Below are 22,447 nucleotides of genomic sequence, written 5' to 3'. Positions count from 1 at the left end.
CCAGTATTTTTTGTCCTTCAGCTCATTAGCTGTATGACTCCTGAGAAATCACTTGATCCACCTCAGCGCTATAAAATGACAGGTGAAGTGTGTTTATTTCTGAAAGCCTTTCTGGTGCTAGATATCTGTTCAGGGAACCTAGGGAAGTTGCCCCAGACCAGGTGTCTGGACAAAATTACTACACACACACACACACACACACACACACACACACACACACTCTTTTACAGTGCTCTTGTCCTCTTACCCAAATTTTAATAATTATAGCTGTAAATTTGAAGGTAATCCTGTTTCTTTCTGCAGGTAGGCAGCGTATAAATAATACACAAATGGAAGGTGGTGTCTGCTGCGCATGGGTAAAAGCCTTGACTTGGCCTGACACGAGCCATTCTTCTCTGGCCCCATGGGTGGGGACACCTTCTGACCTAGGTCCCTCTGTCTGAGCTGGTTTGGGGACAGTCTTGTCAGCAAGAGGGGGAGGGAGGAGACAACTGGGGAGCTGGTGAGTCACCTGTTTCTCAGCTAAGGACTTGCAATTCTGGCTGCTACTGTTGGGAAAGTCCCTTCCTAAGGCTGGGTAGAGTTTTAATAGTTCTGTCAAATCATCTGTCCCATCTTCCAGCCAGACACACATTTGCTAAGATTTAAACTTGGCCCTGACATTCTACTTGGAGAAACGATCAATTCTAGGACTGGGACAGGAAATATACAAGATGAGCCTGGAGCATTTTGTAGTGTAGAAAGTTAGGAAGTGCTCACAAAACAATAGGAACACAAGAGCCAACTGAAAGAGCTTCCAAAAGTCAAATATGGAAGAAGTTGAGCAAAAATATAAAGTAGTATTGGATTATAGCCCAAAATATAAAATAAATATCCACAAGTTTATTTTGATATAAGTAACTGAACCCATAACAAATTTCCCATGAAGAATTCCAAATAATGTATGTAGCTACTCTGCCCTCAAAGAGGAATGTAAACCCCAGTTCTTTAATTGTGGGCTGTGCATAGTGACTCCCTTCCTAAGGGGACAGTATCAAATGGTAGAGGGGGAAAAAAAAGTAACTTTACAGTGGAGAATCCTAACACTCCCTCAACCAGGTGATCGAGGTCAAGATCAACATCGATAAGTCAAGTTGATAGCAGGTACCCTTGATATGATGTAAAGCAATAGCATTTTCCTCTGGTCTTCCTTACAAGAGCCCCAGTCTAATAAGAAAAACATCAGAAAAGTTCCAATTGAAAGACATTTTATGAAATGCCTGCCCAGTATTCTTCAAAACTGTAGAGATCATCAAAAACAAGGAAAGTCTAAAAAACTACCACAGTTAAGAGGGGTCTGCGGAGACATGACAACTGGATGTAATTTATGCTGGATGGGTTCCTGAAACAGAAAGAGGACATAAGGTAAAAACTAAGGAATTCTGAATAAAATACGAGCTTTAGTTAATAATAATGTGTCAATGTTGATTTATTAATTGTGACCATATAAGGTAAGATGTTTATAATGGGGGAACTTGGGAGTGAGGTATATGGGAACACTCTTCTCAATTTTTCTGTAAATCTAAATTGTTCTAAAATAAAGTTTATTAAACAATAACAACAACAAAAGAAAGCCAAAAAACTAAAACGTGGCCCTGACATTGAATCATTTTGTTTCCAAAATGTCCAACACAATTGTACAGGGCTTTAGCCTTAAAAAAGTGCTTTATTTGCTCTCTCTTTTAAGAACCCAAGTGAGATTGCTGAGAAGAAAGAGAAAGGTGAGTATACCGAGAGCAGTTAGGGGACTTGTCCCAAGATCAAAGAAGCTAGTACGCAAGTGGCAAACAATCCCAGAGCCAGCAATCCACAGGTCCACATGAGGTGTGGCCAAATTCTTAGGCATTTCTGTTCATTCCTTATCTTATTTAAAATGACTGCATCCTTTGGGATACGTATAGCCAAACTTTGACTCAACAAGAATAAACCAAAAAAAACTACCCCTACACCACTACCATGATTTTTATACTGCTGAAAAGGGTTTAACAAAAGAACACCAGTAGTAAGTGTTTACTCAAAAAGGCTCTTTGTGAATGAAATGCACCTTGTGCAGTCGTTTTCTATTTTCTCTGCATCGTCAACTACAAGGCCCCCAACTCAGGCCTGCTGCTCAGAACTAGCACAGCAACTCACATGGGCAGGTCAGAAAGCTTTGAAATAAAAAGGATTCCAGAAAAATAATTTTACATTTAACACTTAATTTCTTTGTCCATCATATTCCCCAGTAAAGCTGGGGAAAACCCACTTATTTATCAACATACTAACGATAATAATACTACAATAATTAGACTGCACACTTTTGGAGCTTTCCAGTTAATTGGGTTTCCAGAGGTTTTTCTCCACTTGATGTGCTTGTATCCTGGCAGGGAGTTGGCAAACTCAGCGAATGGGGCTGAGTCGGCCCCATTCTGCCCCCCTGGAATAGGAGCCAACCCTCAAGCCCCACTGTCCCAACCCCCTCCACGTCGTCCTTTGGTCCCAAGGCTCAGGTGCCTCCTAGGCTTCTGATCTGCTCTGCCCCCTCTCCCAGACCCAGCCTGAGCCTCGGCTTCTCCTTACATTTCCCTCTACCTCCTCTCCAACCAGCTGTCCCCTTGAAGCTCTTTTTCTTGCCCAGATCTTGTGTTCAAGCCCTGGCCAGTATACTTGCAGGGGTTGTTACCTAAAATGTTCATCTAAAAGGACTCCCCTCTCCTTTTATTAAATGAACTTGCCTCCTAACTTCCTTATTTCTGACAGTGGTAGCACAATTCTCTGAAGCTAATGAGCTGGAAGGAATGGAACCTGAATAGTCTCCAAACTTCACAACATATTTGGACTCCTTCCCCCTCAGTCCTCAGTCCTTTCTTTGAAGTAGTATTCGACTCCCTTCTTCCTTCTGGCTTCCTTTGCTACAAGAATCACCGCTTACCTATCTCCCTGACTTTTTGTTCATTGCTAGTGCACCCAAGCTTCCTAGGACAACAAATTTATCCTGCCCCTCTTCCATTCAAAAACCTACAGTGAATCCCTATCAGCCACAGATAGAGTCTCTGCCTGGCACCCCACATGCTCCAGTTAGAGTAGTCGCTGCCGCCCCGCCCCCCCCCCAACGGGATAAGCAGCCACTGAAAATGATTCTTTTTTTTTTTTTTTAAGATTTTATTGGGGAAGGGGAACAGGACTTTATTGGGGAACAGTGTGTACTTCCAGGCCTGTTTTCCAAGTCAAGTTGCTGTCCTTTCAGTCTTAGTTGTGTCAGGCACAGCTCAGCTCCAGGTCCAGTCGCCCCTGCCAGTTGCTAGTTGCAAGGGGCACAGCCCACTATCCCTTGCGGGAGTTGAACCATCAACCTTGTGGTTGAGAGGACGCACTCCAACCAACTGAGCCATCCAGGAGGCAGCTCAGCTCAAGGTGCCGTGTTCAATCTTAGTTGCAGGGGGCGGAGCCCACCATCCCTTGAGGGAGTCGAGGAATCGAACTGGCAACCTTATGGTCGAGAGCCCACCGGCCCATGCGGGAATCGAACCGCCAGCCTTCGGAGTTAGGAGCACGGAGCTCCAACCACCTGAGCCACCGGGCCGGCCCTGAAAATGATTCTTAAGAGAATTTCAATGACGGGGAAATGTTAAAAGATAATGTTAAATAATATAGAATTATGTAAAAGTTTGAGCCCAAATATTAAAAAACAAGTGTACAGTGAGAACAAAAGAGGGTCCTATATGAAGAATATAGACCAAAATGTGAGCGTCATTACCTAGTGGCGTGAAGCTTGTTCTGCCTGACACGTAATGAGCACACGTTAGCTATTAGCATTATGGCACTTCTCAGCATGTTCTCCTTTTTCTACAACGAACATGTTACTTTTGCAAAGAAGAAAGTCAGTAAAATTAAAAAAAACATTCGTTGTATATTTAGAAAAAAGAATATACACTAACATGTCGACAACGATTACCTCTGCATGGCAGGATTATGACTAGTGCGTTCTCATGTATTCGTTCCTTCTGTGAGGTCTTCAGGAACCCAGTGTGGGCTAAGCACTGTGGAAAGTTCTCAGCATACAGCAGTGAACAAAACAGGGCTCACCTGTTCTCCTTGACCTTGCTCTGCCGGACATCAACCCCCTTTCTCTGAACTCACTGTTTCACAAATTATGAGAACAGTCCATGTTTCCTGTGTGCATATTTCAAATCTCAATTAGACTACAAGCAGTTAGAAGACGGGGAAGGTCTTATACAATTTCCAGCCCTTCCTGCCCCATCCCAGTGGCATCCCACTGGAGGAGCCTGTTAACTACCGTGGAATGAATGAATAAATGAATGGTGAGGCATGGTCTGACAAATGATAAAAAGACCTGTGGGCAGCCCCACCTTCTGTGATGCCACAAGCACTTGTCCTAATGGCCAAGCCGGGAGCCCAACCAAATCCTTAACTGCTTCTCCCCAACACTGGCTCCAGTGGCCCAAAGCTCCCTCTGGAACAGAAGCTGGGGCCTGAAACCACTGAGGTTCATTCAAGTCTCTGGGGTTAACTCTAGAACATTTGATAATGATGATTATCATAAAGAACATCAGCAACTTTACAAAAAGGGGACCCAATAAGCAAGCATCAGTGATATCACCCCAAATTCTCTTCTTGGCATTGCTTACATAAACTCACATTTTACATAGTTGTAATCAGGGATATTTAAATTATTTAGCAACTAGTACGGCCTCAGAAAGCTGCTAGTCTTGTGCTGGCGCAGCTTTCTAGAACACCTCTGGTGCGCCTGACATTAATCCTTTCGTGGCTGAATCCTGGGGAGGGGAGGCAGGAAGGGGCACTCTCAGGGAAGGGGATATTTTAACAACTGGAGTGCCCATACTGGTGTGTACCTACTGAACTTCTTCAGTCTGGCTGGATTTGGAATGAGTGGGAATCAAGCAAAGAGGGCATGGGGACAACCTGAAGAAACATCAGGAATCAGGCTCAGAGGGGAAAGAGAGAATCTGGTCCACTTTGGAACTAAAAATAGCTCAGCCGGGCTAAGTGGTGAGAGGGACTGGTAGGGAGTGGTGAGAATGAGCTGGAAAGGGAGGCAGGAGCCAGATCAAGGTCACACACAGCTTCTCTTTTCCTTTGGGGTTGTTTCCTTGGGGAACAGTTTGACCTAGGGTGACCGGGACTGAGGGCGGTGCCAGGAGACAGTACTTTTAGAGCTAAAACCAGGAGAGCTGGTCGCACTAAGTAGATCTCATTTTGCTCCAGCTGCTCTTCAGAAAGACCACAGCAGTTGAAACTAGAAACAGAGCTGGATTTTCCAAACCAAGATGAAATCAGCTTTCATTATTTTCTGTGAAAGTACTGATATGAAAGGTTCTAGTTTTTATTCACACTTAAGTTTCTATATAAAGCTAGTATTTCTAATCCATTCCCTTTCCCCTCCTTTATCTCAAATTACAACTGTGTCAATAAGAGGTGAGTTAGCTCGATGGGCCAGAGCATGGGACAAAGCACCTGGGTTGGGATGCAGGTTGTGCCAGTTACTAGCTATTGTCTTCTTTGGGCCTCAGTTACCTTGTCTGTAAAATGGGATTAAAATAGTATCTCCCTCATAGAATGCTGTGGAGATTAGACTAGTGCCCACACATAGAGAGTGCTCTGCAAGGGTGAACTATTATTATAATTATCTTCCCCCAGGTCAGGACAAGTGTTTTTCAGATGAAGTCAAGGCCCTGCCTAAGAATGAACAATACAAATTTGCCAGGTTAGGTAAGGTTCAGAATTTTGTTTTCTGTGACCAGGATAGGGAACACAAAAAGAAATTAGCATTTATTCATCAATCTAATATACTGGTATTGTTATTATCTTTATTTTACAGATGAGGAAACTGAGTCTCCATAGAGGTTAAGTGACTTCCCTGAGGCCTCACGGCTAAGAGAGAGTCAGGAATGTGGAGCCCAGGTCTGTCACTCCAACATCATCACCCTCTTTTCAGTTGTGCCCATAAGAATGATGGGCTACAAAGCCCATCATTCTTGTTTTATTATTCTTTGCCTTATAACACTAATCATTCTGATATTTGGTCAGAGATCTTTTTAAAATTTTGTGTTGTGATCAACTTTATTGAGAGATCATTTATGTATAGGATGCACCTATTTTAAGTGTATAGTTCAATGAGTTTCAACCAGTATGTCCACCTATGTCATCACCACAATCAAGATACAAACATTTCCATCTCCCCTAAAAAGTTCCTTCTTGCTCCTTTTCAGTCAATGCTGCACCCCATGCCAGGTCGCAGGCAAACACTAATCAGCTTTTCTGTCACTATAGCTTAATTTTTTTCTGTTTTAGGATTTCAAATAAATAGAATTATGCTTTATGTAGTCTTTTACGTCTGGCTTCTTGAGCTCAGCATGTCTTTAAGATTCACTCATGTGGTGTATAAGGGTAAGTTGTTCTTTTTATTGCTGAAGAGTATTCCATTGTATGGATGTACCACTACTTGTTTATTCTCTTGTGGTGGACATTTGTGGTTTCCAGTTTGGTGCTATTATGAATAAAGCGGCTATAAACATTCCCATATAAATCTTCGTGTGGACATGTTTTCGTTCTCCTGGTACAGAATTGCTGGGTTATAAAGGAAGTGCCTGTTAAACGTTGTACCATTTCACAGTCCCACCAGCAACGACTTCCAGTTGCTCTACAACCTCACAACATTTGGTGCTGGTGGTCTTTTTCCACATTTTGGACTTTATTGTTGTTGTTGCTATTGTTTTGAAATACAAAAATCTCATAATTTTTAATTTGAAAAGTTTCTGCAAGAGGCCATTGTGGGTGAGTATATAGGGAAGTTTAATTCAGACATATGCAGTGTGACATAGTGTATCCACGCAAATGCACGTTAGCATGTTAAGTCATGCACTCATTCACCAGGCTCTTCCCAAGTCCTTACAGTGTGTTGGGTCTTATGATCTACAAGGTTGAAGGCAGGATGAGGGCGGGTTGTTAGATTTTATTGGGCTTCACACTAATCAGAAAAGGTTCTCTGGCTCAGACATCATTTGAAATGTATCCTAGACTAAGGGACAGATAAGAAGCATAGCCACTGGCTCTGAGGCAGTGCCCTGAAAACCATTATTTCCTGGGCACTGTCCCCATGTGTCTCTACATGGGCTGTCACAAGGGTCTGGCTTTCAGAGAATCACAGAGTGTTAGAGATGCTCAGTGTACAGTTGAGGAAAGGAGAGGAGATTAGGGGACCAGGTGACTGGGGCAACAGCAGCATCTGGCTGAGTGGGATTCTGCATCCTGAACAAAGGGTGGCCTGGTGAAACTGCATGGGGGGTGGTGCTGGGAGGACAAAGACCAGCCTGGGAGGGGCTCCTGGAACAGGTGGTGCTGGTACAAAGTATGCACCCCATCAAGATGCCAACACTCCCTAAAAGTTTAAAAAACTATACTGAACACTAAAACTTTTCATTTTGAGACCAAATAGCTTCAAAGGATGTCACTTCTAGCATACATTGAATATTGATGTTTAAGTAAAACAATTACCTCATTCTTTTAAATGTATGCATTAGAATCTAAATACCAAAGCAATTTGATATGCTCCATCATCCATTTCAAAAAAATATGTAGACAAACTTTTCTTTAACAGTTGGAAATTTTATGTTCTTTATATTCTCTTTCAATGTTTCCTTTCAATCTTACGTATGTTATGCTTGAAAGTTTTCATTGATACCTTCCCCTAATTATTTGTAATTAATATATACATTTTTTGGGGGGATATTATAATGTTATATTTCTTGTGGTAATGGTCTAAATCTTTTTTTTCCACCCCTCCCAGGATCTGAATTCACTACCAATTTCCCCACCTCCTCATGACTCAGGGGATGTGTGTCTTTCTCAGGGGTCAAGCAGGGTGGTGAGAATCAGTGTCACTTAACTGTCCTAGGCTGTCATCTCCTCACAATCAAGGCTGTCACTAGTGGTATGACCTATACCAGGCCGGGGGTGGAGGAAGGATGAGGGGCAAAATTCTCTAAGTCTTAACATTGTTTTCTTTTGAATTATCATTATAATTATTATTTAACTAGTCAAAACATAAATATATTACACATTTTGATAAAAATAATTATACATTAAAAAATTATATTAGAAATGTATCTCTTAATGAGATACAGAGCTTTTTTGTTTTTATATTCAAATAGTTTGTGTATTTGTGGATATAATGCTTGACTGAGACAAAGTTCAGCATCAATTCTCTTCCTATATATTTTTTGTTTTGTGTTGATGTAAATGTGGAGAAACCTTGTTCATATAAATCATTAGATGAGAATGAAAGGAGGTTTGGTATAGCTATGTTACTGAAGTATTTGATCCCCTTCCAAATTACATGACAAAAATATTAGTGATTTTTTTCAGTCAGTTAAAATCAGTTCTCAAACTGTATTCAAATTAAAGAACTAGAAACCATTTGATGTGCAAAGGACTTACTGCCAGGTCTTTATTCTCTTTGTGGGAATACCAACTGAATTCCAGTGATCTCCCTGCAGATTTTTAGGCCCTGAAGCAATACACCGTGGTCTACAGGGTGTTGGTTTCACCAACCTGGTCGGTAAGTGTTCTTTTCTTTTGAAAAGAGTAGAAGCGGGGAAAGCAGAAGGGAACCTGCCTTTACTCCCAGGCATCTTCTCCTGCTGGTTACTTTTCGGAAAGAGCCAAGTGAAGCTGAGGCTCTGGACACCAAATCTTTTAAATTGTTTGGCATCCTGTGCCCCTTGGGAGAGACTTCCATACCCTTAAGTAAGAGTAAACCCTAGGGTGGCCAGATGGCTCAGTTGGTTAGAGCGCGTGCTCTTAACAACAAGGTTGCCGGTTGAACCGGCGACTGGAGTTGGAGCTGAGCTGTGCCCTCCACAACTAAGATTGAAGGACAACAACTTGACTTATAGCTGATGGGTCCTGGGAAAAACACACTGTTCCCCAATAAAGTCCTGGAAATACATACACACTGTTCCCCTTCCCAAATAAAATAAAATAAAATAAAATAAAATAAAATAAAATAAAATAAAATAAAATAAAATAAAAAAGAGTGAACCCTAGTTTTGAGGACTGCTGGCTGACCTGAAGAGGCTTTTATTTCTCACCCAGACAAGTGTCTTTTTCCTTCCTGCCTAGTGGCTTCTCTGAGGCTGCTAGGCCTACAACCCCAGCAGGTGGTGAGGAAGAAAGATAGCAGACTGGGTCTGCATAGACATTGGGCGGGGCTTAGACATTCACTCAGTGAGAGAGATGACAGTAACAAGGAGGGGAGAAGGCTTTTTGAGAATTAGGCCGATTTTGGTAGGTTTAGAAGCTTCTGAAAGGGAACCAACCAGGAAGGAGAAGAGATTTATAACCTCTTTGTAAAGAGTTGGGAAGAGGTGTTATGAGTGAGCTGAGGGCCCTCTTTCCTTCAGCATACACATATTTCAACAGGGGTCAATAACGTGCCACGCCCCATCCCAGGAGAGGGGTGTACAAGACACCTGTCCTGCCCTCAGGGAGCCTATCCATTGTCAGCCGGGGGAGGAGGAGGGAGGAGAGGGGAGAGGGAAGAGGAAGGAGAGGGAGAGAGAGGAAGAGGAAGGGGGAGGGAGGGAGAAATGGAAGAAGGGGGAGGAGGAGAGAGGAGAGATAGAAAGAAAAGTTACCAGTCAGTTGTAACGCAGGGTGATCAGCACAGGGGACTCAGGGAGCACCTAAGAAGGACCCTGATCCTGGCAGGGGTGAGAGTATCAGAAAAGTCAAGTGTCTGGAGGAGCGGGGTGCATTCTGGGACTATCCATAGATCAGCACTGAGAGATAAAAATAGACCCAATGGAGTTTAACTGGATATGAGGCAAAGAACTACTCAGTTTCCTTAATAATTTCTTGTAGCTCTGTTTTAAAATGTATGTGTATATCATGATGATTCAAATACAAATTAAATTTAAAAACTAATTCCTAAATCTCCCATGCAGAAGGATTCCAAATGATTTATACTTTATCCTCAAAGAAGCATAAACCCCCACGCCTTAAGTGTGGGCTGTCTGTAGTGACTTCTTTCCAAAGAGTACAGTATGGAAAGGGAGGAAAGAATAACTTTATGGTGGAGAAAGCTGACAAACCCTACCTCAAGGTGGTCAAGGTCAACATCAACAGTGAGTGATAAGTCATGTTGATAGTATGTACCCTGAGACAATAGTACTTTACCTTCCCCGAACCCATAATCCCAGCTAATCATGAAAAAAAAAAAGATATCAGACAAATTCAAATAGAGAACATCCTACGACATACCTGGCCAGCAGTCCTCAAGGAAACAAGGAAACAAGGAAAGTCTGAAAAACTGCCATGGTCAAGAGAGGCCTAAGGAAACACGACAACTAAATCGAAGGGGATATCATAGATGGGATCCTGGAACAGAAAGAGGGCATTAGCTAAAAACTAAGGAAATCTGAATAAAATATGGACATTAGTTAACAATCATGATAGTAATATTGATTCACTAATTATAACAAATGTACCGTACTAATGTAAGATATTCACAATAAGGGAAACTGGATGTGAGGTATATGGAAACTCTCTACTATTTTCTTACTTTTTCTGTAAACCTAAAGCCATTCTGAAAAAGAAAGTCTATTTTTTTAAAAAATGAATTACTTGCTTAAGTCAATTAAATCATTCCTTTTGGTCTGGGTCTTCATTCAATCAACAAGTACTACTAACAGTTAACTTGTATTGAGCATTTGCTAGGTATAGGCAGAATGCTGACAGATTTACATAATATCCTGTAATACTCACAGTGATGTAAGGTAGGTTTTCCCATTGATAAATGTTGAAACTGAAGCATGAGAAAGCTCATTCATGAATTGTTTAACAAATATTTATTAATTATTGACTGCCCCACAGGTGCTGGGTCTCTTCCAGTTAATGCCTTGCAGTGGCCTCTTGTGTCACTGTTTGGATGGAGCTCAATCATGTGACCTCCACCTCTTTCTCCCCAGGCACGTCTCCCTTCACCCCCACAATGGTATCACCGCACCATCTGCCAGGTCTCCCAAGAGCTACCTTGCACTCTTCCTCCTCCCTCCCCCCGTATCTAACTTGATACGACTGGTAAGTCCAGTGGGCCCTTCCTCAGAAATGTCTTCCCAGAGTCTCCCCAATCTACTCTCTCTTTCTTCGGGTTGTACCCTCACCATTTCTTTTTTGCTTTTGCCTCAGGTCTCAACCTTTCTGATGTGGACTCCACCAAAGCCACCACCCATCTTTCTAGAACCCACATCAGATTATCTCATCCCCAACCAAAGCCTTCCAACGGCCCATTCAATAGCTTTCACAGTCTGGCCACAGCTGGTCCCACTTCCTCAACTGCCCTGCTCCCCCAGTACTCTATGTAGCTTTTTGTCTTCAAACATCACACTGTTTGCAGGCCTTTGCTCTTGGTTTTCTTGAGGCCTGCCTAATGCCTTTCCTTCTTTGCCCTTGGAAACCATCCATGCACTTCAAGTCCTACCTCAAATTCACCTGCTTTTGTACACCTGTCCTCTCTCTCCCTGGCCCAGCAGTCAGCCCTTACCTGTTTCATGGCAACTACCACACGGATTCTGAGGGTAGAAGCTGGTGGATCTGTATCTGCAGCTGTGAGTTCCCGAAGGCACCTCTGATTTCTGTGTCGGCAATCTTCATATTATTCTCTACAATCAGATTCTGTTATATCAAACCAGAATGCCCACACTGCATAACTAGGTGCCAGTAAGTGGCCAGCACAAGAAAAGCCGTAGCAGTTCTGAGAGGGAAGTTGTGGTCGAGGGAGGAGGTAGACTTGAAAGACTTGAGAATGACTGTCAGGTTAAAGCTACATTTAGAGTTTATTGAGCACATACTTTATGTTAGACATTATGCTATAGCTGTGAGCTTTCTCCTAGATCACCTCATTTACTCTTCAACACAGACCTCCTAGGTAAGTATCCTTATACCCATTTCTGCAGATGAGAAAACTGAAGCTAAGAACAACAGATGTGCATGGAGTCAGCTAGTGAGTGACTGGGATAGGCAGGCTGGTCTTATTACAAAGTCCAGCCTAAGGATTGAGGCCTGAGCATATGGAGGAATGCTGCTGTAATCGCCTCAAGAGGGAGCATGTACTGAGTCTGTCGCACGCCCGGACCACTTAGGTCCCACCTCAAAACTCCCAGAGAGCAGTGGAGCCCAAGAGGAAAGTTTTGGGGACAGTAAGGAGGTGGCTGGAAGGAGTCTGCATCCCTGACCTACCCTCGCCCCATGCTGACCTGTTCCGTGCAAGAGGAACACACTGCACAGTCAATACCTGAGGAATCAACAGGAACCCTCTTCCCTCAGCGTGACTGGGGGCATGGACAGTGTGATTGGATTTGAATATTGCCTCTTGGTTCCCTACTTCCTGGTCACAGGACTTTGGACAAATTGTGCCACCATCTGAACTTCAGTTTCTGCTTTTGTAACATGGGGAAAAGAGCAGTACCTACTTCGTAGCATCAGTGTGCGCATAAAATAAAATAACAATGAATATTAGGAACTTCTTTTGGTGCTTGGCATGTTGTCGGTACTCAGTAAAGTTATCTTTCATGACTATTGGATCTTTGTCTGTACCTGTTTACGGTAATGCAGGTGATCTGGGGTGGAGCCTTACGCACGGAGCACGGCAGCTACCGCCCAGCTCTGGCACTTTCCCTGCTTGACCTAGCCTACCTGGCAGCGCCCCTGGGTGGGGGAGAGCCACTCGCGGCCGCAGGTTTCGGGCAGGAGTAAGCGAGACCTGGAAGCGACTGGAAGTTATCTTGGACTGAATAACCTGTCACCCCACCTAGACCTGGCCACTCCAGGCCCAGAGAGCCCTCGGTGGGAGCTGCTGAGGGTCCAGTTGTCTGAGCCAGGCAGGGAAGTTCGGCAAGAGTAGTGTGACCACACAAGTACGAGCAAACCTGGACGCTGTTAAGAGTAAAGGGGGCACTCTTAGTCATTACTCTTGGGCTACCCGTTAAAGCAGGGATGGCAGTGACCCTGGCCAAGAGCCTTCCACTTTAGCAAAGTAGAGTCCTTGGGCCCCAGAAAGGAACAGACTCCGTCTGGGTCGCCTAGGTGGGTGGAAGAGGGAAATTCAACCGCAGTGGCACCCGAAACCTCGCAGTTCTGCCCCTTAGATCTCTACACCCTCCTCCAACGTCACTTGTCCCTTGTTCTTGACAGGTTTTGCAGCTATTTGTTCCCAGCTCTTCTGAGTTCCCACAGCGCTGTAGCTAAATCACTGGGTACGCCCCACGAGGGCAGAGACTTTTTGCCCATTTTGCTCTCTGCTGTGACTCCAGAGCCTGGAACAGTGCCTGGCACAGAGAGTGGGTCCCCTTGTGGAATGGGTGACCTTCTGAGCAAATCCATCAATCGCTTTTCTAGCATTAATTATCTATTTACTGGCCCATCGCCCCTGCTGGATTATGACCTTCAAGGACGGTGCTGTCCTTATCTCTGTGACCCCAGCACGTAGCCCCACGCCAGACACAGAGTAAGTGCTCAACATCATTTGTTGAATGAGTGAGCGGAAGCGTCCTAGCACCCCTTTGTTGTGCTGTCTTCTCAGCTGCCCCTTCTGTTTCCCCTCACACCGAGGAGCCACTACGGAGCAGGTTGGAGACAGGTTAGGTAGCACATGGCTTCCCACTGGCTGGGGCACCCAGCTTTGCCACTTTCTGGAAGCTGGTGGGTCCCTGGATGTGAAAGAAGGGAGGCCAGGACTGCTTGCCCGCGCCTTGTGAAGGTAGGATCAAGACAGCTACCAGATTGAGGAGTGGGAGCATTTCCTGGGGACCCAGGGCAGCGAGCTGTTTGGAAAGGTGGGGGCAGAGTTGGACCGAGAGGCCAATCGGTCCATCTGAGGGCGGGAAGCCTCGGCACGAAAGGTGCTGAGGACCGGCTCCGAGGCTGGGGCTGGATGACGCTGTGCAGGTCCCGGAAGGGCTGAGAAAGCCGCGATTACCTCCTAGTGTCAAAGCCCGGAACTGCAGCAGGGTCCTGGAGGGAGAGGATTGTGTTCCGCAGGGATTGTCCATCTGGTCTCCAACTGGACGAGTCCAGGGCTCCGCCCCAAGCAGTGAACCGCCGCGGCACTGCGGCGCTGGCCCTCTAAGGAGGACTGGGTCCCGGCCCCGCCCTCGCCCCGCCCCCCGCCCGGGCCCCGCCCCGCCCCCCGCCCCTTAGTCCTCGCAGTGCCTCCCAGTGGTCCGCCGGGCGAAGTTCCTGCGCCAGCGTACGTGAGAGTCTGAGAACCCGGAAGTTACGTTATAGGCGCGCGTCCGGGGGCGGGAGTCAGCTGAGTTGCCACGGCGAGGTTGGGATCACCTGGGCTCCACTAAAAGCAGCGGGTGATCTCTTGCGGGTGGGAGTGGGGTGCAGGACTGCGCCAGATTCAAGGGGGCGGGGTACCCGGTCTTGTCGCTCTATAAGGTGTGAGCAGAAAAATCCTCAGGATTTTAAAGAGGAGGAATCGGTAGCTGTTCGCCAGGACCTGTCAGATCACTGTCGAGGCTGGGGAGTCGCAGGCTCCAATCCGGGGCGACAGGGATCCCTGGGGGGAGCCCTGTTGTAATCCCTAGGCCCGGGACGGAGAGTCCAGAGGCCGGATACCATGGCGTCCATCCTGGATGAATACGAGGACTCTCTATCCCGCTCGGCCGTCTTGCAGCCCGGCTGCCCCAACGTGGGCATCCCCCACTCGGGTAAGGGAGGGGAGGGCGCTGCTGCTCTTCTCAGCTCTCCTGGCACCTGCGTGTGGGAGGAGTGGGGAGGGGGCCTCCAAAAGCTCTGGTTCACCTCCTGGACGTGCAGTCTGGGTCTAGGCCCCTGATTCTCCTGAACCTCTCTTGGCCCCTAAGTTAGTGGGTGGTAGAAGTTTGAAAGGACCCCAAGAGCAGCCGCGTGATCTAGACCCTGCCACTAGGGTCCTTCTAAGAGGGAACTGGGACCCAGATAAGGAAGTGACTTGCCCACAGGACTGCAGTTGGGAGAACTGAGAATAGGCTTCAAGCTTCATCTAATTCTGTGCTTTTCTCACCAGGCCCCTTCTGGAGGTGGGAGGAAGATAGTGGGCAAAGAAACTAGTGAAAGGATTATGTTGTAGGGGAAGGAGGGATGATCCTAGATGGAACTTTGTCACTGAACAGGAGAAAATGAAATACTTTAGGCCTTTGCTAAAGCTGGGTGCAGCCTGGTATTGAGGGGAAATTTTTGTAGAAAGTAGTAGAGTTGGCAGAGGGGTCTGAAGTGCTGAGGTATTTTGGGCAATGGTAAAGGAATGAGAGTAAACACTAGAAAGTAGCTTCAGTTTGTTGACCAGCTGCTTGGAACAGTTTTCCAGGACTCCCTCTACCCTCATTCTTCTGTAGACATACTGAGAGCATTACTGCGTGGGCAGGGAGGAGGGGAGAGAGTGGAACTAGGTGACTTTTACTTGAGCTGGGGTTGTAGGGCCAAAGACTGCTAAGGGAAAACGCCCAACCCTTTCCCCCATTACCACTGGGAGCAGGTACATCATGGGGTAACAGCATCCCAAGGTTTCAAAAACTCAGCCTCTCCAATGCTGTCAGAAGTGTGGGGAACAGCCCAGGATCCCTGACGTAGAGGTGATCAGTAAACTACTTGACATATTTATATTAAACTGTTTGTTAATCAAGGTCCTGGAGTAGGAATATATTGGGAAAGTGGAGAGGAGCACTGTTTTTTTTTATTGTTGTTGCCTCTCCTTGCCCTTCTTCCGTCTCTTCCATAGCTAACTTTTTCTTTGCTTTTTACCTGTAGGGTATGTGAATGCCCAGCTAGAGAAGGAAGTGCCCATATTCACAAAGCAACGCATTGACTTTACCCCTTCTGAGCGTATCACCAGTCTTGTCGTCTCCTGCAATCAGCTCTGCATGAGCCTGGGCAAGGATACACTGCTCCGGTAAGTGCGGGCTCAAAAGATGTAGGATTAGGGAGTGGAATGGTGGTATTTGGGGATTCTTAACTGACTCAGGCCTTTCTACCCACCTGGGTAGGTGAAACAATAGATTTGGAATTTTCAGGAAACAGCTTTCCCAAAGAGAACCAATGTAGCGCAGTAGTTCAGAATCAGATAGACCTGGATTCAGATCCCAGCTCTCCCACTTACCAGCTATGGAATCTTGAACAAGTCACTTAGTCTCTCTAAATGCGTCCCTTCATCTGTTAAAAGACAGTACCAAGCCACCAAGTTAGTCACATGGATCAGTGGAACTGTCTAAGGCCTGAAATAAATCCACTCTAAATGGAAATAATGTATCTTAATAAAACTGGAAATCAATCAATAAATAAAATACATGACAAAGGTGTTAGCAAAATTGTTTATCTGGGATAAAACAGCTAAGCCTCTATCACAAAAATGAATTCTAGGTGGAATAAGTATTTAAATATAAAAAATAAACAATGTGAATATTAAAAGAAATTTAATAAATTTCTATGTTCTTGGACTGAAGGAATACCTTCTTATTTAAACTAGAAAATCCATATGCCACAGGAAAAAGGTAGATGTATTTGATTACATAGTAATTGCTATTGTGACAAAAAAAAAAAAAAAACAGGACATGAATCAGGTCAAGACAAAAGATGGTGGGAAAATAAAGGTTTTCTACATGACTAACAATTTACATCCTTGTTTCTTAAAAAGGCCTTGCAAGTTAATAAGACAAATTAGTAGGAAAGGGAGGGCAAAAAATATAAACAAGCAGGTCACAGAAGAGAAACTCTAAATTTCCACTAAACATCTGAAAATATTATTAACCTCTGGGAAATGCAAATTAAAATAATAGCAAGATGCCATTTTTTAAAAAACCTATCAGATTGGCAAAAATTAAAAACAGTAATATGTGTTGCTGGTGAAGATACACAGAAGTGGACTCTTATACACTACTGGTGAGAGTACAAATTGCCACCATCTTTTGGAAAAGTACCCTGGCAATGTCTATTATAATTTTACATATATATAACTCTGACCCAGCAATCCCATTTCGGGGAATACATAACCATAGGAAGAAAAGTACCAGCTTTGCAAGGATATAGATACAAGGATCTTGATTATAGCATTATCTGTGGTAGGAAAAACTGGACCCGAGCTGAATACCCATCACCAGGAAAATGATGATTAAATTATGATTCAGCCATAAAGGAATATTATGCAGTTATTAAAACAATGAGTTAGAGCTGATTCTGTTGACCCAGTGGAATATTCATGAAATATCATTACGAATCAGGTAGACCTGGATTAGCAAATTACTTGACATATTGATATTAAAAACCTGAGAAAAGAAAGTTATAAACTAGTACACACACACACACACACACACACACACACAATATGAAGGCATTTTTGTAAAAACAGTGACAAAACAACCCTATTTATGTTATATGCATGAAGAAAGATGTTAATATCAGTTTCTCCATTGGGATTAATGGGGGTTTGAGAAGAAAATTTTTGGCTTTTTCTTTATACATCTTTGCACTGATTTCTTTAGGTAGCATGAGCATATAATTTGAAAAGAATTTAATAAGGGAAATATAATTCAAACAGGAGCACCCCTCAAGGTTATTGTGAAGATTAATTGAGATCATACTAGATTAAACTCTTGGCGTGGTGCTTGACATATAGAAAGTGCTCAGTAACCATTAGCTACTATTCGTTCTTTACCCCACCAATCTGGGATACCCCTGCCCATCTTCCCAGATGCACTGGAGATCGGTTGAGCGGAGGGAAAAGACTTTTCTGCTTAGTGACTTCTCGAAATGAGATGGGAGAATTCTCAGAACTGAAGGTTCTTAAGTAGGACCCTGTATGTGGTTTAGAGTTCCCTTGGGATTGCATTCAGAGTTTTCGCGTATCTGTAGATGTCAGGGAAGAAAGGCTGTGGGTCTCATCAAATTATAAAGAGGTCTGTGATTTTGAAAAAGGCTCTGCCCTTTTCGGGAGTAATGCTGACTCTTGTCCCGACAGCATTGACTTGGGCAAGGCAACTGAACCCAACCACGTGGAGCTGGGGCGCAAAGATGATGCCAAAGTTCATAAGATGTTCCTGGACCATACTGGTAAGTGCTGGTGGAGGTCTGTGGTGGGGGATGGGGGTGGGGTGAGGCTGAGGTGAAATCACTGCCTGGGTGGGTGGGATCTGAGGCTGGTAGGGGCAAGGAGGAGGCCCAGGGTGGGAACGGCAGCATCTTCTAGGGTGCCATGCTCTCCCCCACTCCAGGCTCTCACCTGCTGATTGCTCTGAGCAGCACCGAGGTCCTCTACGTGAACCGTAATGGACAGAAGGTACGGCCACTGGCACGTTGGAAGGGGCAGCTGGTGGAGAGTGTGGGCTGGAACAAGGCCCTGGGCACTGAGAGCAGCACAGGCCCCATCCTGGTCGGCACTGCCCAAGGCCAGATCTTTGAAGCAGAGCTCTCAGCCAGTGAGGGTGGGCTTTTCGGCCCTGCCCCAGATCTCTACTTCCGTCCATTGTACGTGCTAAATGAAGAAGGAGGTCCAGCACCTGTGTGCTCCCTCGAGGCTGAGCGGGGCCCTGATGGGCGTGTCTTTGTTATTGCCACCACGCGGCAGCGCCTCTTCCAGTTCATAGGCCGAGCAGCAGAGGGAGCCGAGGCCCAGGGCTTCTTGGGGCTCTTTGCTGCCAACACTGACCACCCACCACCATTCCGGGAGTTCCCCAGCAGTCTGGGCTACAGTGAATTGGCCTTATATACTCCCAAATTGCGCTCTGCACCGCGAGCCTTTGCCTGGATGATGGGGGATGGCGTGTTGTACGGAGCATTGGACAATGGGCGTCCTGACTCCCTGCTGAGCGAGGAGCGAGTCTGGGAATACCCAGAGGGGGTAGGTCCTGGGGCGAGCCCACCCCTGGCCATCGTCCTGACCCAGTTCCACTTCCTGCTGCTGCTGGCAGACCGGGTGGAGGCAGTGTGCACGCTGACAGGGCAGGTGGTGCTGCGGGATCACTTCCTGGAGAAGTTCGGCCCACTGAGGCACATGGTGAAGGACTCCTCCACGGGCCACCTGTGGGCCTACACCGAGCGGGCTGTCTTCCGCTACCATGTGCAGCGGGAGGCCCGGGATGTGTGGCGCACCTACCTGGACATGAACCGCTTTGACCTGGCCAAAGAATATTGTCGAGAGCGGCCTGACTGCCTGGACACAGTCCTGGCTCGGGAGGCCGATTTCTGCTTTCGCCAGCATCGTTACCTGGAGAGCGCCCGCTGCTATGCCCTGACCCAGAGCTACTTTGAGGAGATAGCCCTCAAGTTCTTGGAGGCCCGACAGGAGGAGGCTCTGGCTGAGTTCCTACAGCGAAAACTGGCCGGTTTGAAGCCAACTGAGCGTACCCAGGCCACGCTGCTGACCACTTGGCTGACAGAGCTCTACCTGAGCCGGCTCGGGGCTCTGCAGGGTGACCCAGAGGCCCTGACCCTCTACCGGGAAACACGGGAGCGCTTCCGTGCCTTCCTTAGCAGCCCCCGACACAAGGAGTGGCTCTTTGCCAGCCGGGCGTCCATCCACGAGCTGCTCGCCAGCCATGGGGACACAGAACACATGGTGTACTTCGCTGTGATCATGCAGGACTACGAGCGGGTGGTGGCATACCACTGCCAGCATGAAGCCTACGAGGAGGCCCTAGCTGTCCTTGCCCGCCACCGGGACCCCCAGCTCTTCTACAAGTTCTCGCCCATCCTCATCCGTCACATCCCCCGCCAGCTGGTGGATGCCTGGATTGAGCTGGGCAGCCGGCTGGATGCCCGGCAGCTTATCCCTGCTCTGGTGAACTACAGCCAGGGTGGCGAGGCGCAGCAGGTGAGCCAGGCCATCCGCTACATGGAATTCTGCGTGAACGTGCTGGGTGAGACTGAGCAGGCCATTCACAATTACCTGCTGACGCTTTATGCCCGAGGCCAGCCAGCCTCACTACTCGCCTACCTGGAGCAGGCTGGGGCCAGCCCACACCGAGTGCATTACGACCTCAAGTACGCGCTGCGGCTCTGCGCTGAGCATGGCCACCACCGTGCCTGTGTCCACGTCTACAAGGTCCTGGAGCTCTATGAGGAGGCTGTGGACCTGGCCCTGCAGGTAAGCCAATCTAAGACCGGGGCCTGGAGCACAACAGCTTCAGATGCTGAAGGGTTGGGGGGTGACTGTGGCTGGGGGGTGCCGGCCTCCTTTGTAGAGAAGTGCTGTAGTGTAGGGGTTAAGAACACGGACGCCAAAGTCAGGATATGAATTCAGATTCTGCCTCTCGGGCTAGTTTCTGAATCTCTCTGTGCTTCAGATGATTCAGCTGCAAAATGGGGGTAATATGGGTGTACTTTCCTCAGAGGGTTGATTAAAGTACTGTGTATGAAAAGCACTCAGCATAGGTCTGGCGCTTAGGTAAGTTCTACGTACATGCCAGCTATTGTATTATGGTTACAGTTGCAGAAGGGGAAGATGCTGAGTGACATTTCTCAAATCATGGATTATCTCCTAAAAGACTTAATCAGAATGTCTGTGGGCGGGGCCCAAAAATCTGTGTTTCATTTGCGTTCCCCAGATCATTTCTAAACTCACTAAAATTGAAGCCCCACAATTACAAGTAGCTTTTCCAAAGCTGTGACAGAGACAGGCCTGTCACTGGGACGGGTACCTCCCGGCCCTGGAAGCCCTGCCTCGCTTGCTGCCGGGACTGCTGGGAATCCTGCCTTCCAGCCTCTCTTCAGGCTCAGGGTGTCCCAGGGCATCTGTGTCGTTTATGGTGTGTCCTGGGTGGGGCGGGGCGGGACCCTAACACACACGGTCTCCCCCCAGGTGGATGTGGATCTGGCCAAGCAGTGTGCTGACCTGCCTGAGGACGATGAGGAACTGCGCAAGAAGTTGTGGCTGAAGATTGCCCGGCACGTGGTGCAGGAGGAGGAGGACGTGCAGACGGCCATGGCCTGCCTGGCCAGCTGCCCCCTGCTCAAGATTGAGGACGTGCTGCCCTTCTTTCCGGACTTTGTCACCATCGAGCACTTCAAGGAGGCGATCTGCAGGTCCCTGAAAGCCTACAGCCGCCACATCCAGGAGCTCCAGCGGGACATGGAAGAGGCCACAGCCAGCGCCCAGCGCATCCGGCGAGACCTGCAAGAGCTGCGCGGCCGCTATGGCACTGTGGAGCCCCAGGACAAATGTGCCACCTGCGACTTCCCCCTGCTCAACCGCCCTTTTTACCTCTTCCTCTGTGGCCACATGTTCCATGCTGACTGCCTGTTGCAGGCCGTGCGGCCTGGCCTGCCCGCCTACAAACAGGCTCGGCTGGAGGAGCTGCAGCGAAAGCTGGGGGCTGCTCTACCCCCCACCAAGGGCTCTGCCCGAGCGAAGGAGGCCGAGGGTGGGGCTGCCGCGGGGGGACCCAGCCGGGAACAGCTCAAGGCTGACCTGGATGAACTGGTAGCTGCTGAGTGTGTGTACTGTGGGGAGCTCATGATCCGCTCCATTGACCGGCCCTTCATCGACCCCCAGCGCTACGAGGAGGAGCACCTCAGTTGGCTATAGGAGGGAGACACCCCTGTTGGGTGGGCAGGCAGGTGGGGCCAGCTGTTTGCCGCTTTTGGGAAGGCCACATCGCAGTGTGTGCTCAGTCTGGAGACGGCAGGGGGAGTGGAATTATAGCTGTCGCCCATGAGGGGTCAGCACTTGCTGGCCGCTTGTGCGGTTCTTCAGAGCTGCCTCGGAGCGGCTGTTATGCCAGGATATCAGCCTGCCTCCCACTCTGCCAGGATATGAGCCCGGAGAGGTCACAAATCTGACCGAATTCCTGTCCCCCTGCACCTAACAGCTCGTTTTTCCTTTTCACTCTCCGCACACAGCCTGTTCACCGAGAGTGAGAGTACCATCCTTCCATTTCACTCTGTGTGCCTCTTCTCCGAAGAAGCCCTGTCTTCTGTCTGCCCCCGGGTCCCAGAAATGAAAAGAAAACCTCTCCCAAGTCCTGGGCATGAGGGGTGGGAAAGGAGGTGGGCACGCTCTTGTGCACACTGGGGCTCCAGTGTGAAGGGTGCCCTGGCAAGAGGGCCTCGGGGACAGTGGGAGCTGCTGATGGGATGGAGACCATTAAACTGTCTGCACTGCTCTGCTGGCTCTGGAGTTGATGGCTGTGTGTTGATGCTGAGCTAAAGGGCGTGTGAGTGGTTTCCAGCAGTGGTTGGGGTGCCACAGGGAGGCTGCCAGGTCCCTGCATGCTTTCAAGCCTTGGCCCTTGCTCCTTCACCTGGAGGTGTGACAGGACGATTTTGCCATTTCCTGCTGGCTTCCTTGTGTCTCCACTCTATCCTTTCCGGCTCCAGGCTTCTGTTGGAAATTACCACCTACCATCTTAAGTTT

At 47.3% G+C, this 22,447-nt stretch overlaps 1 protein-coding gene and 1 long non-coding RNA gene across 3 annotated transcripts; one reads left to right on the top strand and one right to left on the bottom strand.

Moving 5' to 3' along the window:
* Nucleotides 1-1,002: 1,002 nt before the first annotated feature.
* Nucleotides 1,003-13,579, bottom strand: LOC117023751 (uncharacterized). Its single transcript, XR_004423255.1, has 3 exons — nucleotides 11,603-13,579; nucleotides 10,321-10,437; nucleotides 1,003-1,381 (listed from the first exon to the last, which is right to left on the bottom strand). It is a non-coding gene; the product is annotated as an uncharacterized LOC117023751 (long non-coding RNA).
* A 764-nt stretch (nucleotides 13,580-14,343) lies between these two features.
* On the top strand, nucleotides 14,344-22,196 carry VPS18 (VPS18 core subunit of CORVET and HOPS complexes). 2 transcript variants are annotated; one of them, XM_033109012.1, is made up of 5 exons: nucleotides 14,344-14,774; nucleotides 15,853-15,994; nucleotides 18,056-18,147; nucleotides 18,309-20,179; nucleotides 20,894-22,195. In XM_033109012.1, exons 1-5 carry the CDS (start codon nucleotides 14,684-14,686, stop codon nucleotides 21,617-21,619), a joined length of 2,922 nt encoding a protein of 973 aa, XP_032964903.1. In that variant the 5' UTR covers nucleotides 14,344-14,683; the 3' UTR covers nucleotides 21,620-22,195. The 2 variants fall into 2 exon arrangements, with proteins under 2 accessions (XP_032964903.1, XP_032964904.1); XM_033109013.1 differs by lacking the exon at nucleotides 14,344-14,774 and having other exon boundaries at nucleotides 15,883-15,994; nucleotides 18,013-18,147; nucleotides 20,894-22,196.
* Nucleotides 22,197-22,447: the final 251 nt, after the last annotated feature.

This window comes from Rhinolophus ferrumequinum, chromosome 6, assembly GCF_004115265.2.
Source record: "Rhinolophus ferrumequinum isolate MPI-CBG mRhiFer1 chromosome 6, mRhiFer1_v1.p, whole genome shotgun sequence".
Classification (NCBI taxonomy): Eukaryota; Metazoa; Chordata; class Mammalia; order Chiroptera; family Rhinolophidae; genus Rhinolophus; species Rhinolophus ferrumequinum.
This window is presented reverse-complemented; position numbering and strand designations above follow the sequence as displayed.

Bases quoted from the DNA above. Each gene is read 5' to 3' on its own strand.
- VPS18 (XM_033109012.1), top strand. From the start codon at position 14,684: ATGGCGTCCATCCTGGATGAATACGAGGACTCTCTATCCCGCTCGGCC. The intron at 15,995-18,055 runs GTAAGTGCGGGC...TTGTCCCGACAG, and splicing joins GGCAAGGATACACTGCTCCG to CATTGACTTGGGCAAGGCAA. The intron at 20,180-20,893 runs GTAAGCCAATCT...GTCTCCCCCCAG, and splicing joins CTGTGGACCTGGCCCTGCAG to GTGGATGTGGATCTGGCCAA.